Here is a 19,269-nt window from a genome sequence, read left to right as displayed (position 1 = left end):
TGAATATGAGCTGCTGGGGAGCAGCAATGGAAGAGAGTTAATACGTTCATGCCCCACCTCTGGGCTAGAGGTGTGCATGGAACTGGCTTGTTCGGTCCAGTTTGGAGTCCAAACTGAATCCAAACCAGACTGGGCCAGTTCGGTCCAGCGCCCCCTCAAACCCTGCTCCTGGTTCGGTTCAGTCGGGGGAGGGGTGAATTTTTTTATTTTAAAAAACAATTTACACTTACCTCCTCTGGAGGTTCCCCTTCCCCCCACCGGCTCCCTTATGGTCCCTCGGCACGGCAGACATTTTGGAGGCCACCGTGCCTGTGCAGTGGGCATTTGCATGGCCTGGCCTGGAATAAGGAAGACTGGCAGGGGGAGGGGGAACCTCCACAGACACCCACACACACACCACCTCAGACAACTCCCACAGAGGAGAGTGGAGGCCACACATGTGCAGAGGCCATTTGTGTGAACTGAGCCTAGCTCATGTGTGTACAAAACTGAACCGGACCACCGGGTTTTCCAGTTTTGTGCATACCTCTAGCTCCTGCCCCTGCTACCAAATCTTGTGGCACCTGTGGCTGAGGAAATAAACAGCGCTCCTGTCCACAAGATCAGGGAGAATTGTCCACTCTCCATCACCCTGGCTCCAATGTGGAGCTGGTAATTACAACTGTGAGGGCAAAATTTACCACAACTGTGAGGATGGTCCCCACCCATCCCCCATTCCAGCTCAAAATGTGGAGTTGGAAGGGGTCCAATAGCTTGTTTGGGTACTAAATGAGCAAGAAGCTTGGACACTTCAGCTCTTCAGTGCCAGAATGGGCATTCCTAACATCCACTCCATAGCTGGAAAGAGTGGCTGGGCATTTCTTTGTGTTTGGAAGACCCACGTGCACCAACTTCTTCATCCATCCAGCACCACCAGCATCTCCCTCTTGCTTCAAAGTGGGTGTGCTCCAACTGACCACCACCTACATTCCTAAACCAGCCTTACTCTCCAGCTTTGAGCTGGAGAAGTGAGTGAGTCTTTCCTATAGCTGCACTGTACCCACTGAAGTCCACCCCAACTGACTGGAAGAATTTTGTCCCCATCTACAAGTTGGAGAGAGGTAGGGATTCTTTTTTGTCACTCTTGACAGAGCCCAATGCAATGCTCACCATCACAAGGATGGTGAGTGGAAATAGGGAAGTCCAATCGTCTAATTCATAGGGAAATAGGGAAGTCCAATCGTCTAATTAACCTTCACTGGTTAATTAGTTCTAGTAAGATCAGAGAGTGATAAAGCTTGCTAAACCTTTCTATACCATGCATGATGTGGAGTTTTGTTTTGTGTGTACAAGAAATATATATTTGATGACACAATATACAAGCATAACAAAACTGTATCCTGTGGAGTGGCACAGTGTTGGAGGCAGTGCCCACCCCTAAATTCCCATCTTTAAGATAGATTGGTGATGTTCCATTAAGTGCACCATCTAGCACCAAAACCCAAGGGCACGCAGATAAAGTGTTTGGTAGTAATTCCTCATTTTGTTTGTATGTCTTCCAGAAGCAGTGTAAGACATTTGTATTCAAATTAGGTTTGGGTTACCATTAACAAGATAAATCTACAGCTCTGAGGCCCTTGGCAGGTCATACACAAGTGATGGGTTCATAATACTGGACTCAAGGGCAAGTCACTGACCAAAGCAACAGTGTCCCTTGTATGTGGCTCTGCTTAGAGACTGAGGTTTTCTGTGCCTGAGCTTCCTCCTTCAGTCTGTGCCAGGGGTAGGGTTGATGCTGAAACTTGACACAAAATGAAATTTGAAGCAAATTTCAGGGTGTCTCCCCAGGAGAAGTATCGAAGAATGTTCAGTGGAAGCCAAACCTTCTAAAAGTCAAGTAAACTGTCCCAGGCAGTTTCTGCACATCTCTAGTTAGGAGGCAGGTGGCCTCTGAACCTCTTAACATGTGATGGATATATTGAGCCATACCATAATTGCAGAGTATATGCTTCAACCTCAGGCATCTCACAGCCCCACATGGGGCTGGGAAAGACTCCTTCCTGCCTTCCTAGTGTGATGAGGCCATTTGATATGCCCACAACACTAGACATATACATGTGTGTTATGCAGCATGCTTAATTCCTGTTCCCTGACCAAAAAACAGCTTAATAGGCATGGACATTTAGTTAACATGTGATGGGGGATGAGATTGTACCTGCTGGCCAAGCCTCTGATGCTCACCATTCATCATTAGTGTGAAAGGGTTGAGTTTTTTTCTCCACAATATCAAGCCATAAGAGTTTCCAGGATTACTTTCCAGAGTCACCAGAAGATTGATGCCTGTTCCTGGAAACTCCAGGCCAATTCTAGAGTGTGGGCAAGCCTATCAGCAAGGACTCTTTATCTCCATTCCTGGGACTTTCCCAGGACTCATCCACCCACTCAGCTCCATCCTGATGCCTTGGAGAGTAGGCAAAGCAGGGACTTCTTTTTAACAGTAACTGGCCCAAGAACCCAGTCACTGATTGGTCAATACTATTGAGGGAGCACACAGCTACCAAGTCTTGAATAACTTTCCCCTTGATTTCATGGTCCAGCCCCCCACCCCATCCCAAGCATCTTGTAGGACCTCACCTTCTGGTTGTTGCCTATTCTGAGGTCTTGGCCCCATTCTGTTTTCCTTCCATTCCTGATGCTCCCAAGCCTGATCCCATGATGTCTCATCCCAAGACCTGGTTTATCAATGATTCCTAATCCAGTTGCCAAATATCCAGTCATGGCAGGCATTACGGCCTCTTTCTTCTTAACCTGTTTTGCACTAACAGCAAGTCAGTTTTCTCTTTTTCAAGATTTTCCTCAAGGTTTGAGGAAAATAAATTTTAATATCATGGCTCACCATCTGGAAACTTCTCCAAAGTGCACACAGTCTGTTTGGAACCTGATAGTGGACCTTTAAGGAACTCATGCATGAATTTCTACCTTGACTAATCAAAGCCTCACGAAGAAGACAAAATGATAGGACTAGAAGAGGAAGACATAAGAAGAGCCCTCCTAGATAAGATAAAAAGATCTGCCATTACATGCCCAGCTGGATGCCCTAGGAAACTTTATTAACAAAGCATGCTGTTACTAAGCATGTGGTGGTTCCATTTGACTTTCACGCCTATCGGTAAAAATACCCTCCATGAATTTGGGTAATGCTGTTTCAGAGCCAGTAGCCATCAGCAGAAAGAGCAGAATACTGTTATGTTTTTGTAGCCACATATCATACATCGAGGCTATTCACATGATTGTAGAAAATTGGGCTAGCCTCCACTAGCCCAATTTTCTACAATTGTTAGAACCACTGGGCTCAGCTGTGAGCCCAGTGGTTCTTGAGCGGGTAACCCACTCAGGTAGCCTGCCCCTTAAACCCATTTTTTAAAATTGTGAGTAGCTGCGGCATGGCTCCGTGCCGTAGTTACTCATGAGTAGACCCCCAGCAGGAGGCTGAAAAGCAGCCTCCAGGCTCAGGGGTCTCCCCAGTATGCCCTGCGCATCCGGGGGCTGCGCGGCCCCCAAACTCCCCAGCCCCCGCTGGCTCCGTCACAGAGCCGGCATGTGTGGGGAGAGAGGGCTTAGCCCACTCTCCCCACTCACTCTTACAAACCGGGTCTCACTGATCGTGAGACCCGGCTCATTATCTAGCAGTATGGTACACAAATACATTGGCTGCATTTGCACGTAATAGGGAACTTGAGTTGCAGAGACCTGCGGTTTCCTTACTATTATGTCCAAATGCATGCACCCCCAGTCTCATCCATTGCACAACCCAAGGTTTTGCACAGGATACTCCAATTTGAACCCTCAGTTTTGTAGTAAGATTTGCTGCTCAAAAATGAGGGCTCACAGAGTGTCCCTTTCATCAGAATGCAGCACTGGAGGCTGCATTCAGCCAGGCTGGAGTTGAGGGAGGAAGCTCCTCCCTTTCTCCCTCTGTGACTGGCTGTGTGGGCTGTTCTTCAAGCAAGAAGGAAGCCCAGACAACCAGTTCCCCCTCCTCTCTGCAGTCTCACTGACTGCAGAGAAAGCGCTCGCCCTCTCATCTGAATGTAGACAGGAAAGTGGGGTGGAGAGCTCGCTGTTCCACATGACATGCAAATGCGGATAATGAGTTCTTCTCCTTTCAAGCCTTCTAATATCCTGTCTCTAATCCTGTCTGTTTGATGCCTTAGTTACTATTTGGTAACTCACTGCTGAGAGGATCTAACGACGTCATCCATTCAATTAAGCCCTCAGTCATAATGTTACTTACACTGAAGGCACTGTGCCTGATAATATATGAGGTGGCAGGATAAGCAATAGCCTTATGGCAAATGTTTAACTGCTAGCTTCTATGCAATATAATCGGCTGTCTTAGCAACTGAATGTGGTTACAAAGAACTTAATAAGACAGCAGTAGAACAGATTATTCATCACTTGTTTCAAAAAATTTAAATAGCCATTAGGAGCATTTGTCAGATGTTATTCAATGGTAGCATTCTTCAATCTTCTAGTTTCATTTAAAAATACTTGTAAACTCCCATTATTTTGAATAATTTCAAGCTACTGTTTTGTAGACACCACTAACATATTAGTTGCTAAGCTAATGGTTTTCTATCAGTTATAGCTAATTATACATTTCTGAGGCTTCAATCCAAAATACAGAGCCCTTTTTCATGATCAGTGAGAAAGTAGGGAGAGTGGGAGGGAGGAAGGCTGCTAGCACCTAACTTCCGGCAGATGATCCCTCTGTCTTTGGTGGGTGAGCAGATTGCCCACCCAGATGATTGCCAGCTGCACCCAGCAGTACGGAGGCTTGGGGGCTTTGAAGCATTGCCCCATCCCTGAAACTCCCATAATGCACAACACAAATGCACAGTGCATTGTGGGGACAACCCCAATATCGGCTGGGAATCCCGCAGTCTCCCAGCCCTGGTTACAAGCAGTCAGGCAGGAAAATGGGGCTAAGAAAAAGCTGGCAGACGAGCAGAAAAATGGGACTAAGGGAGTGCTTGTTCTCTTAACCTCGTTTGGGAGGTGGGTTCCAGTGGTGGGTTTGCCACTGCACCACCGCCAGGAGCTGAGCGGCTGCAGGCAGGAAAAAACAGCCTGGTCTTTCTTAGCCCAGATCTGCCTGTGTGTGAGAACAGCCTCACAGTGCCTGACATCCAGACTAAATTTACTCATGGAATCCCATTGAAATTAAAAGGAATTTCAATAGAACTTCCTCAAGGAAATTTTGTCAGGATGTCAGCCACTTACTTCAAATTAAGTATCATTGGTGTTTCCCTGATTAATGATACCAGCATTTAAGCACGTGTGTTTATGATTCGGGGGGACAGTTCCCTACCTTAAGCCTTCGCAAAGTTTATATTGCATCCTTCAAGGGTCAATAGCTGTAGGACTAGGAAGACCTGGGTTCAAACCTCTCTACTCTGCCATGAACCTCACTGGGTGGTGTTAATCCAACCACTACTTCTCAGCCTAACCTACCACTTCACAGAGTTGTTGTGATGTTATAATGCAGGACAGCCCCCATCATGAGAACTCTTAGCTCCTTAGAGGAAAGGGATAAAAATGGAACTAATCAGTCCATCAATAAGAAAAGCTGAGTGGTTTTGGGGAAAGTAGACCTATGCTGAGAATAGTATTTTTTATGTGTGTCATTTATTATAAGCTTCCTTTCATTTTTCTTAAGTTGGGAATAGGATCCATGTTGGAAACTTGAGTTGCAAATAGTATACAATGGTTTCTGGAGAGAACCTAACATTTCTGAGTTCATTCCAGAAGCACTCTATTTCAAACAGCCTGCTAAGTGGGCCTAACATTGCTTGGGGACACACAGAACTGACACAGCCCCTGACAATATGCCAACAGGACAGCAAGAGATGGTAACAAAAATGTAGCTACCACTGGAGTTTTAATTGACCCTAGGAACTTGACCCTATGCATGTTTACTCAGAAGGCAGCAAATTTCATTGAGGTCACAGGGGATTAACTTCCAAGTATGTGCAGCTAGCCGGAGGTTTTTAAATTTTGTAATAGGTGCAGATTGTTATTCCATCAATTGTATGATGACGATTTTGCCACACAGCATATTGCATTCTGATTAGACAACATATCACCAGATGCTAGAAATAGAGATGTTCTGGTCAAATCTAGAACATCAAATATTTAGGAGGGTCTCATGATCTGTGAGACCTGCTTTGGCCAGGTTTGTAGGGAGAGTGGGCTAAGCCCGCTTTCCCCACAGATGAGCAGGGCAGGAGCCCTGGGTGGTTGGATTGGCTGCCCACACGATTGCCGGCTCCGTGATGGAGCCGGCAGGGGCTGGGGAGTTCAGGGCCGCGCAGCCCCCAGAAGCTCCAGTATGCCCTGCGCGAGCAAGCAGGGCATAGTGGAGAGACCCCCCAAGAGCTGGGAGGTGGCTTTTCACCTCCCTTCCGGGGGTCTACTAATGAGTAGCCGTGGCACAGAGCCATGCCACGGCTACTCACGATTGGGAAGCCCAGGTTAGTGGAGCGCTTGCTCTGCTAACCCGGGCTTAGGGGAGGGAAACAAAAGTGGGTGACCTTCTTTGACACCAGGCTCAGCTATGAGCCCGGTGGGTCTAATGATCAGTGGAAAGCGGGCTAAGCACCCTTAGCCCACTTTCCACTGATCGTCAGAATAGCTCCATTGTTTAAAATACATTAGAACCAGTATAGTGTAGTGGTTAGAGTGTTGAACTAGGACCGAGGACTCCTGAGTTCAAATGCCCATTCAGCCATGAAACTCACTGGGTGACTCTGGGCCAGTCATGTATCTCTCAGCCTAACCTACTTCAACAGGGTTGTTGTGAAGATAAAAATAACCATGTATACTGCTCTGGGCTCCTTGGAGAAAGAGCGGAGTATACATGTAAAAATAAATAAAATAAAACAAAATATGTCAGATTATAGATATATCTGTTTCACACATTAATGTTAATAGTACCATGCAGGTAATTTATCCTAGGCAATTTATTTAAAAGCACCCATTAAAGTTACTTCTTATTATTTATTAAACTATTATAAAACTAAAAGTTACATCAGTGTTTTATAATTGTGTTTTTAAATTATATCTGTTCTATGTTGTACAGTGCCTTGAGAGTAAGAAAAATTGGATATAAATGTTTTAAATAAATAAATACGTTTGGGATATCTTTTGAATGGTTTACCATAACTTCCTTAGATTCATCATAGTTTAATTTAATTCATGGGAATTAAAAAAGATAGTCATGTGTTTTGAAATAAAGTACACGTTGCTTGTAGATGTTCAGCCATTATTAGATATATGATCTATTCGAATAGGATAATCCAGGCTTCCCCAAACTGCGGCCCTCCAGATGTTGCTGAACTACAACTCCCAGGATACCCAGCCACAATAAATTGTGGCTAGGGATGCTGGGAGTTGTAGTTCAGCAACATCTGGAGGGCCGCAGTTTGGGGAAGCCTGGGATAATCCATAGCATGTCAGTTGCATTGTTCCCTCTAACAGGGATTCCCAGATGCTGTTCACTACAACTTCCAGCAACCCCAGGTGCAATGGCCTTTGGCTGGGAATTATGGGAGTTGTAGTCAACAACATCTGGGAATCCCTGTTAGAGGGAACACTGGTCAGCTGTGGTGCTAGTCACTTACATGTTCCGCAAAGAGTATCACATATACTCAATGCCTTGGAATATTTTGACTTTTATGTCTTTGAATGAATGAACTTATCTGTAAATAACCAAGGCTGCAATTCTAAGCATAAGACTAGTCCCATTAAAGTTCCATTTGCTTCCAAGTAGGCATACTTAGGCTCTAACTGTAAACCTTGTTATGTAGACCCTCTTCAGAAACACTTATCCTTTCCTGCCCCATATCTTTTCCCTTTGTTGCCATTACCTGGTATCTTGTGGGCTTGTTGTAGGCATTCTTCACAGTAAAGTCTGAATTCTGAGTACTTGACTCAAAACGAACTTTCTGAAATGTACAAATGTAGAAAGTTAACCATAATGAAGAAATATTTTATGAACAGATTAGAAACCAAGTTCTCAGAAAAGATCATTAGAGAACAGCCTGCAGGTGGTGAGTCTGCACACTGTAGGAAAAAATCTTGACATTATTTCATTCAAACACAAAGTCACATTGCAACACATTGCAATCCCAAATAACCACTCCCTTTTAGCTTGTGTGCTGTGTGTTTCTGAAAACCCACACCTTAACATTATATGTGAATTGTTAAGAACTCAGCCCTTTGGGAAGACTGAACCTTGTTTTCAAGGCATATATGAGTGCTCATTTTAATTAATTAATTAATTAATTAATTAATCTCTGTTTGTTAGTTTATTTGGTTATTTAATTTTTATACTGTCAAAAACAAATGTCTCCTGCTGGTTTCCTGAAAAAAACCCCAAAACAATAAACCACAGATTAAAACCAACCAAACAATTGAAATAATATAAAACAACAGTAAAGCCCACCAGCACTGATGAAAGGCTTGGTTAAAGAACTGTGTCTTGAGAGCTCTTTGAAAGGCTACTAGATATTAAAGCTGTTCTCACAAGCAGCCTAAGCCAGCCCTAGGACAGATCCCGGCGCTGCGTGCCTGCCTAACCCCCAGAAAGTCTCACGGGGGTATCCCCCAATGTACTGTGCTCATTGCACGGTGCATTGTGAGATATGTGGAGGCCTGGATGCATTGTCCCAGCCTCTGGAGATCTGCATTGCGTGCAGCAGCATGGATCATGTGGGAGCGCTATCTGTGCTTCGCACCAATGTCGAGGACTCATTTTGGGGAAGCTAGGTTTAGCACAGCCTTCCCTCTGCCCAACCGCCCTCCCCACCTCCCAGTGGTGTGAATACTCTTATGGTGAAGCTTTTACAACAACAGGGAATTTATTCCAGAGTCTCAGGGTGCCTGACCCTGAGTTACCACCAAACAAGCTGCTGGCAACCACAGGCAGACCTCTCCAGAAGTTATTAATAAGCGTGGGGATCCTTAAGCTGAAGGCACTCTATTAAATACTCTTGGCCCAAGTCATTTAGGGATTTATAGGTAATCACCAGCACTTTATATATTGTCCAGAAACATATGGGCAGCGAATGTAATGCTTTTAAAGTAGGAGTAGTATGGTCTCTTTGGGTTGCCCAGGAGCCCAACTTGGATGCCGCATTTTGTACCAATTAATCCTTAGCCATTAATCTCATACAGATCACCATATAGAATCAATATTAACAGTGTAGGACCATTTCTTTGGCTTTCAGTTGGGAGTGGGGGCAATATTCAGCCACTGAGAATTGTACAAGATACCCAACCAAAGCAACTCCTATCGCACTCAAGGCAGAAAAAAGTTCAGTGTTCCCAGATTGTACAATCAGTGTAGTCCATTTCTAAAACCTGGTGACGTGTGGCCTAGAAATGGATAAGGATGCCTCTCCAGGATTCTCACCTCAGCCACTTCTTCCACCCTGTGGCCAGGTAACACTGCTGATTCAACCCCAGCTGTGATGTCTGAAGCAGCCACCTGATCTCTAGATCAACATAATATTGACAGCTCCAAAAATCACATCACAGCAACTGTGGTCTGTTGGCCAAGCGAGAAGGTCTGGAACACAGGTGGGGAATCTCATGAGGGCTGATGCAATGTGAACTCCTATGAGGCTACACGTTGGAAGGAAGGGATTTCAGAGAGGGAAGGAACAGAGTTTGAGGAGGAGAGAGGTAAGGGATCTCATGCCTAGAGGATGGAAATCAAGCTTGGCCAAAGGAAGGAGCCTTGCTGGCAGAAGAAGAAACCAGGTGCTTAGCAAATCCCCTTCCATTCACTACTGAGATCTCAGGAGAGGTTGGAAATAATGCCAAGTAAATAGAATTACTATTTGTAATTCTATTTACTTAATGTCAAGTAAACAGAATGCCAAGTAAACAGAATTAAATAATGCCAAGTAAACAGAATTAAATAATATGACCCTTGCTTTTGAGCCTTAACCAAAACTTGATCTGCAGAAATCAGCAGATGAAGCTTAGTTTTCATAGTATGATATGAATACAAATGTGAGTAATATTTAAATACCGCTTTTCAACAAAAGTTCCCAAAGCAGTTTACATAGATATAAATAAATAAAAGGTATGACTGCTGACATTTGCTGATCTAGTTGCTGTTATAGGCCAATTGAAAAGTTGCCAACTCCAAACATTGGGGATGACAGAGTAAGATAACTGAAACAAGATCTCTCTGCGTCTAATATTATACTTTTTGAGACACTCTGCCATTAAAGTGGGATGAAGGAAGAGCTATGGTAGTGACTGATAGTACCCTTGGATGCAACAGTCCTAATCACATATTTATGTTCAATGTACAGTACATGTTGTTCAGCACACACATACAGTAGTACACTTCCCATCTGCATCCTGCATTTGAGAGGCCCTGTACCCAGGTTCACTTTTTAAATGAACACATGTACAGTTATTCACACAAAAACGAATACAGCCACTTGTACACGTGTAAAATGAGACCTAATGAGACCAATATAACTCTGAACAATAGACTGCATTCCAAGATCCACAGGTGCATCTTTTTTCCTCAGATGTGACTTATGAAATATAGAGGCTCTACACACAATCTGTGTGTAGAGCCTGGGAGGGCTCTGTGGGGAGAGCAGGATTAGCCCGCTCTCCCCACAGACGAGCAGCCGCTTGTTGCTGGGCAGCTGGATTGGGCGCCCACACAACTACCAGCTCCGTCATGGAGCTGGTAGGGACAGCAGGGATCGGGGGCCACCTGGGGCAAACGTGGGGCATCATGGGGAGACCCCCGACACTGGGAGTCTCATTTTAGCCTCCTGGTGTGGGTCTCCTCACGAGTCACTGTGGCGTGACGTGGAGCCACGCTGTGGTGACTCATGAGCAGGAAAACAGGGTTAGCGGAGCACTTGCTCCGCTAACCCTGTTTAAGGGGAGGTCTTCTTTGGCAGGCTAGCCACCAGAGAACCACCAGGCTCGCCCAGGCTGGGCTCCTTTAACCTGGTTTTCTCCCATTGAGCGAATAGCCTCATAATCATGTAGTATAAGCCTCCATTTATTCATTTTTATCAGACATTTTAGCATACCAGGATAGTTTTAAAAAACCCTCAAGTGGCTTCTAGAACACAAAGACAATAGAACATGAATGTGCTTAAGATGTGTTCAGAATGAACGAACAGGAAAACTATTTGGATTTTTTGATCCAATAGCATTTCACCCTATTTTTCAGTCACTCTTGAACTGCTGAACCGGTTCCTGGCTGGCCTGAACCGGAATGAACCGGTTTGCCAAACCAGTAAGTGGTTCAATTTTGAACCACTGCACATACCGAGATTTGTGCACATCCCTACTTGAGACAGAGTTTAGACCTGCTGTCCTGGATGGGGTTACTCTCTCACAGAAGGAACAAATATATAGCTTGGGAGTGTGCCTGGATCAAAAACCCTCTCTGGTTTCTCAGGTTGAGGCAGTGGCCAGAACAGCTTTTTATCAGTTTTGTCTGATATGACAGCTGCACCCATTTCTGGAGGAAAATGACCTTAAACCAGTGGTCCATATTTTGGTAACCTCCAGGCTTGTCTACTGTAATGCACTCTATGTGGGGCTGCCTTTGTATGTAGTCTGGAAACTACAGTTGGTGCAGAATGCAGCAGCCAGCCTGGTCTCCGGGGTAACCTGAAGAGACCATATAACACCAATTTTTAAAGAACTGCACTGGCTGCTGCTATGTTTCTGAGCAAAATATAAAGTGCTGGTTATTAACTATAAATTCCTTAATGGTTTGGGCCCAGGGTATTTAAGACAGTGCCTCCTTTGCCATGAACCCTCCCACCTATTAAGATCATCTGGGGAGGTCCGGTAACGGCTACCACCAGCTCATTTGTTCGCTACATATGACTGGCCTGCTGTGAGGCTGCTCCGGGACTCTGGAATGCACTCCCTGTTAAAATCAGAGTTTCTCCAAAAATGGCTGTTTTTAAAGACTCTTAAGATGCATCTGTTTTCTCAGGGTTTTTTTTAAAAAAAATTTAATTGATTTTATACCATGATTGTGTTAATCAATTTATCCTGTTCTTATATTGTATAATAACTTATGTACACCACCTATGGATGCATATGTCACTGGTATAGAAATATGATAGATAGATAAATAAAATTACTGAAAGCATTTTCTGGATTAAAATCGTTCAAGAAGTAAAAGTTCTCCCAGGACAGCTGCAGCTTAAGCAGCAAAACTGAGGTCATTTCCCCACGCCACCCCACCCACACAGGAAACAACAGCCAAGCCATGCTGCCATGCCTGGGCCATCAGAAGATGTGGTAAGCCAATACTTGCACACAGCTGGATGTGCCATTCATTTCCTCCCACCCACAAACATACCTGTGAAAAGCAAAAGGACAATGGGTGACATACCCGCGGCTTGGAGTTCAGCATGCCCATCTCAAGATCATTTTCACAGTTTTTGGCCTTGGATTTGCAAAGTTTTATGAGGCACATTTTAATTCTCATTATGAGATAATAAAACGACTTAGGGCTTGGCACTAGATTGAAAGGAGCAGGTAGAGTTCTTCCCTCGTCAAAATACGAAAGCCAGAGCTTTGCACGTGCAAACTTCCACTCCACATCTGCATCCTCCTACAAAAAGGAACAAAAGAGGAACTTCTGTTTTTAAAAGGGTAACATTTGTTTTGGGGAAAGACATTTATGCCGCTTTTCTCATTGTCACCAATACAGACTCTAAAAGGTGTTTTAGATTTTCCTTTTAGTTCATAGCTAGCAGAATGTTTCATTCTAAAGTCATTCTCCAGTGAGCATCCCTTTTTATTAACCTTGGCAATAAACCAAGGCATCAAATTCACCACAGATATACCTGATTCCTAGCTGCTTGACCCACTATAGATCACACTGCATTGCCGAGCACTTACCCCTTCTGGAAACTGAGCATTAAAAAAAAAAAAAAAGTAGTTCTGATATCTAATCTCTGAAATCTTTTTTACTTTTTGTTTTAGATCATGCAGTGACTAGTTTTTTAACCAGTCATTGAATGACCTTGAACTCGCAAACAAGTTCTCAGTTCAGATAGGCCACTGCTTTGCGATTGCCAAAGGGAGCCAAGTCATATGTTCTGGTGGCGGGGTTTGGGGTGTGTGTGTGTGTGTGTGTGTGTGTGTAAGCAAGCACTTCCTATATTGATCTGAGTGGCATCTTTCGTCTGCCTAGCTACTTGCACTGTTGCATCTTCAGAATAATTATTGTTTGCTGAGGGAAAGCCAAAAGAATATCAGCTTCAGTAATAGAAAATGTTATCTTCAGACAATCATTTCTTACATCTGCATTATGATAACATGTAGAGTGCTTTGCTTTCTTAAAATTTATCCTATGATGTAACAGTATATTTCCCAGTAATTTAAATATGTATCTAAAAAGTAGATAGAGAGAGAGAGAGAGAGATTTAGTTGATCTATCTATTTATCTAAACAGCATAAATATATATCTAGAAGCTGCAAATATATCAGCCTAGTTTGTGTTGCTCGATTCAATAGACATGGGGCAGCAGATTAAATAGATGAGGGGCAGGCCTTGCAGCCATGCTGACTGCAACCCACAATCATGCACACATTGTGCACTTTTGTTCCCCAAATTATCCAGAAATCTTGTATAATCTAAACAGAGGGAATGGATGGGGTGAAGCATTGGGAGAGCCAGGAACTAACTAACTTTCTTTCTTTCTTTCTTTCTTTCTTTCTTTCTTTCTTTCTTTATTTATTTATTTATTTATTTATTTATTTATTTATTTATTTATTGTTGAATTTATATACCGCCTTTCATTAAAAACAACCTCAAGGTGGTTAACAAAAGTTAAAAAACATAAAATAAAGTGACAATAAAAATATTAAGCTAAAAATATAAAAACAAACCAAATTTAAAACCTATAAAATACAAGCATAAAAAACTATAAACGGGTAAAAACACATAGAAGCAGCAATAAAAACAATCATGTAAAAGCCTGGATAAAAAGCCAAGATTTAACAAGCTTTCTAAAAACTGTGATGGAGTCTGAGGAGTGAATAGCCACGGGGAGAGCATTCTAGGGGCAGCAACAGAGAAGGCCCTGTCCCAAGTGCACGACAGCCGGGCCTCTCTCATTGTCAGCACTTGGAGCAGAGTCCCCTCAGATGACCTCGTCGCGCAGGCAGCACCCCTTGGGAGCAGGCAGTCCCTCAAATACCCCAGGCCCAAACTGTTAAGGGCTTTAAAGGTCAAAACCAGCACCTTGAATTGGACCCAGAAACGAACTGGCAGCCAGTCCAACTCTTTCAGAATAGGTGTGATGTGCTCCCATCGGGCAGCTCCAGATAAAACCCTAGCTGCCATGTTTTGCACTAGCTGAAGTTCCCAGATATTCTCCAAGGGCAGCCCCACATAGAGCGCATTACAGTAATCCAGCCACGATGTGACTAAGGCATGGGTAACCGTGGCCAGATCTGCCTTCTTGAGAAAGGGACACAGCTGGCGCACTAGCTGAAGCCGTGCAAAGGTGCCCCTGGCCACCGTCTCCACCTGAGCTTCCAAGAGCAGAGCCGGGTCCAGTAGTACCCCCAAGCTGCGTACGTGCTCCTTCAAGGGGAGTGCAACCCCATCCAGGACCAATAAAATCTCCTAATCCCCATTGGCTTTCCTACTGACCAACATTGTCCAGATTCAATCACAGTTTATTAGCCCACATCTAACCCATCACAGCCTCCAGCCCCCGATTCAGGACATCCTCTGCCTCTCTAGGATCAGGTGACAAGGAGAGATAGAGCTGAGTGTCATCCACATATTGCTGACAATTCAGTCCAAGTCCCTGGATGACCTCTCTCAGTGGTTTCATGTAGATGTTAAACAGCATAGGGGACAAGACCGAACCCTGCGGGACCCCACAGGCCAACGGCCACGGGGCCGAGCAGTAGTCCCCCAGCACCACCTTCTGGACCCTCCCCTCAAGAAAGGACCGGAGCCACTGCAACGCAGTACCTCCGACTCCCATACCCGAGAGGCGGCCCAGAAGGGTACCATGGTTGATGGTAGTGAACGCCGCCGAGAGGTCCAGCAGAACCAAGAGGGATGCACTCCCCCTGTCTAGTTCCCAGTGGAGGTCATCCACTAGAGCGACCAAGGCAGTCTCAGTCCCATACCCTGGGCGGAAGCCAGATTGAAAAGGGTCCAGATAATCCGTATCATCCAAGACCCTCTGCAGCTGGGACGCCACCACACGCTCCATCACCTTGCCCCAAAAGGGCAGGTTAGAGACCGGTCTATAGTTGTCCAGGTTGGAGGGATCAAGGGGAGGCTTTTTAAATAATGGTCTTACCACCGCCTCCTTGAGGCAAGATGGCATCCTGCCCTCCCTTAATGAAGCATTAATAGTCACCTCCAACCATCTACCTGTGCCCTCCCTGGCAGCTTTTATTAGCCATGAAGGGCAAGGGTCAAGAGCACATGATGTCGCCCGCACACTGCCCAGGATCTTGTCCACAACCTCAGGCTGCACTAACTGAAAAGAGTCCAACACAACGGGACCAGATAGTACCAGAGGCACGTCTGCTCGAACTGCCAAAACTCTGGAGTCCAAATGGGCACGGATGCAAGCGACTTTATCTGCAAAGTGGCAAGCAAACTGATCACAATAGGCTGTAGATGATTCCTCCCCCATCACTTGGGGGGATGTGTGGAGCAGTGTTTTTACCACACAAAACAGCTCTGTTTGTCTGCACTGAGCAGATGCAATGGAGGTGGAGAAAAAACATTTCTTCACCGCCCCCATCGCCACGGAGTAGTCCCTAAAATAGGCTCTAGCCCGTGTTCGGTTGGATTAGTCACAACTCTTCCTCCAGCGTCGTTCCAGCTGTCGTCTGAGTTGTTTCATCACTCTAAGCTCCAAGGAAAACCAAGGAGCAGATCAGGCTCCACCAAGCTGGAGAGGGTGTTTAGGAGCAATCGTGTCAACAGCCCGGGCTGTCTCTGCATTCCAGAGATTGACCAGGGCCTCAACAGGGTCACCAGCTCTGGACACTGGAAACTCCCCGAGGGCCATCTGGAATCCAAGCGGATCCATAAGCCTCCGAGGGTGGACCATCCTAATCGGCCTACCACCCCTGCAGAGGGCAGATGGAGCAGTCAAACTAAACCCCAGATGATCTGTCCATGACAAGGGAGTTGTCTCAAATTCCCCCACCTACAGATCATTTATTTCCCGGTCAGCAAAAACCAGATCCAGAGTATGTCCTGCCATGTGGGTAGGGCCCGCTACCAATTGAGACAGGCCCATGGTTCCCATGGAGGCCATGAAATCCTGAGCTGCACCCACTAGGAGAGCCTCAGTGTGGACACTGAAATCCCCCAAAACAATAAGCCTGGGGGAACCCAAGGCCACCTCAGAGACCACCCTTGCCAGCTCAGGTAGGGAGACTGAAGTGCAGCGGGGTGGTCGGTACACCAGCAGAATCCCCAGCCTATCTTGGAGGCCCACCCTCAAGGACAAACACTCGAAATTCTGAGATTGCCTGACCGGGCATCTGAAAACGAGGAGGATCTCTCAATAGATGACTGCAACGCCCCCTCCCCGACCCTTGAGGCGGGGCTGTTGCATGATCTGGAAACCTGGAGGACAGAGCTGAGAGAGACCAACCCCACCCAGCTCATCCAGCCAGGTCTCCGTCACACATAGCAGGTCAGCATGCTCATCCACAATCAGATCGTGGATCAGAGATGTTTTAGCATTGAATGACCTGGCATTCAGCAGCAGCACCCTAATCCTCGAGGGAGTGTTCTCAGAGCTTCCTGGGGTCAGAGGGTTGGGAGAAGAGCTGGATAAAGGAACAGGCCTCAGTTGCCTGGGCCGTTTACCTCTGTAACAGCCTGCCCAATTCCCACCACCATACCTCCCTCTGCCCGCTACCAGTAGTATTGCTGCCCCCACTCCATCCCCACTTTTCTGCTCTCCCAGACACATCTCCCCAGCCTAACCAACCACAGCTCCTTGGCTAGATATAAAATCCAAATCCAGACTTATGCAGTCTCTTGCTCTTGCTGACTTCTTTGTAGCAGGAATACAGATGGGGGAGGGAGGAAGGAAGATCTTTGTACGTACAAAATGCAACCATAGATGAAAGCAATGCATTTGCTATGTAATCACATTTGTTTGTCTTACCTCAATTTCCTGATAGGAATTGTTGATCATGGCTATTAACATATTGAGGAGCACCACTACCATGGTGACATTATAGACTCCATAGAGCACATATCCAATGTTCTCAATAAACTTGTGATCATATTTCAGCACCACTGATATCACCTCAGACAAGCCAAATATGGACCAAAACAAGGTTTTAAAACTTTCTTCTACCCTAAAGAGAAAAATGAAAAGTCTTATTCAGTCACCCTCTAGTTTAGCTGGCCATATAAAATGTTCATAATAATACCAAAAATATGGCATGGCCAGTGTAAAATATGGCATTGCCATCTATGGCATGGCTAATGTTCTCATTGGCTGACATACTACACAAGGGAAAATGGGTGACTTGAGCTCCACTTGCACCCCCTGCACATGTGTAAGATAGGGTTGCATTGCAGGGCAGCAGTGCTCTGCAATACACACAGTTGTGAGCTGCGGCACCCATTATTTCCACTGTGTGTCTTGATGTGCCATTCCATGCATGAAGCACTGACCTCATAGCACTGCTGCCCTGTGGCGTAGTCCTAACAGGGCTGCTTACACACATGCAGGGGTGTGGGTGGTACTCAAGCCATCCACATTCCCTTTGTGCAGTATGTCAGCCATAGGAGCGGCTATCAATCACTGTAAGCACTACTAAGTCACAATTCTCAAACCCATAATGACAACCCAAGAGAGCTGGAAAACAAGAATACATCTTTTTATATACTGATTTTTGATCATAATTACAGCTTGTATCAGAACTATCAATCCACACAAGGTTGCAACATTCCCTTTTTTGTGAATTACCAAGCCCTCAGTGGATCATTCATGGATCAGTATTTATTTATTATTTATTTATTTAACACATTTTTATGCTGCCCAAAACGCAGGTCTCTAGGCGGTTTACAACAAAACAATAAAACAACAACAACAAAAGGCTAAAACATTACAACAATTTAAACTTTAAAACATTAAAATTATTTTTAAAAAACCATTAAAACAGTATCTAATTAAAAGCCTGGGTGAACAAATGTGTCTTGACTGCCTTTTTTAAAGTCGTAAGAGATGGGGGGGGCCCTCTTATTTCAGCAGGAAGTGTGTTCTAAAGCCTCAGGGCAGCAATGGAGAAGGCCCGTCCCTGAGTGTCCACCAGATGAGACGGTGGCAACTTTAGATGAACCTCTCCTCATGATCTCAATGGGCGGTGTGATTCATAGTGAAGAAGATGTTCCCTTAAATACCCAGGGCCCAAGCTGATTAGGACTTTATAGGATATAACCAAGACCTTGTATTTTGCCAGGAAACTTATTGGCAACCAGTGTAGATCTTTTAAGATAGGAGTGATATGGTCTCTCTGAGATGACCCAGAGACCAACCTGGCTGCCGCATTCTGGACCAACTGTAGTTTCCAGACTATGTACAAAGGCAGCCCCACATAGAGCCCATTGCAGTATTCAAGTCTGGAGGTGATCAGCAGATGTACTACCGTTCTGAGGTCATTTATCTCAAGAAACAGATGCAGCTGGCATATCAGCTGAAGCTGATAGAAAGCACCGCTGGCCATTGTCTCAGCCTGGGACACCAGGGAGAGATTTGTGTCCAGAAGCACTCCCAGACTGTGTACCTGTTTCTTCTAGGGAAGTGTGAACCCATCCATAACGAGCAGATCAAAATCATTTCCCGGGTTCAGTACCTCTGTTTTATCTGGATTCAATCTCAGTTTGTTATCCCTCATCCAGCCCATCACCACCTCCAGGCAGGCATTTAGGGAGGTTATGCCTTCTCCCGATGATGTTGACATGGAGAAAAAGATTTGGGTGTCATCAGCATACTGATAACACCCTGCACCAAATCTCCTAATGATCTCTCCCAGCGGTTTCATAGTATGCACTATACACATATTCATACATGCCTGATGATATGTCTGAGAACATATTTTAAAAAGCCAAATTGCATAGCCTGGATTGCCAGCTCTTTCCTGCTGTTTTCACTGTGTCAGGCTAACAATACTTTTTCACTGAGTCAGGCTAACTATATGTTT

The 19,269-nt window shown here is 45.1% G+C and overlaps 1 protein-coding gene across 5 annotated transcripts in view; it reads right to left on the bottom strand.

Moving 5' to 3' along the window:
* Positions 1 to 19,269, bottom strand: part of TRPC7 (transient receptor potential cation channel subfamily C member 7) — a 227,258-nt gene that overhangs the window by 28,639 nt on the left and 179,350 nt on the right. For all 5 annotated transcript variants that reach the window (XM_053288511.1, XM_053288510.1, XM_053288513.1 and 2 more), the window contains 3 exons: positions 17,223 to 17,418; positions 12,443 to 12,664; positions 7,908 to 7,985 (listed from right to left, as the gene is read on the bottom strand). In XM_053288511.1, coding sequence (XP_053144486.1) covers positions 7,908 to 7,985; positions 12,443 to 12,664; positions 17,223 to 17,418 — 496 coding nt within the window. The remainder of the gene's footprint in view (positions 1 to 7,907; positions 7,986 to 12,442; positions 12,665 to 17,222; positions 17,419 to 19,269) is intronic.

This window comes from Hemicordylus capensis, chromosome 2, assembly GCF_027244095.1.
Source record: "Hemicordylus capensis ecotype Gifberg chromosome 2, rHemCap1.1.pri, whole genome shotgun sequence".
Lineage (NCBI taxonomy): Eukaryota > Metazoa > Chordata > Lepidosauria > Squamata > Cordylidae > Hemicordylus > Hemicordylus capensis.
The sequence above is the reverse complement of the archived record's forward strand: the minus strand, read 5'-3'. Positions and strand labels throughout refer to the sequence as shown.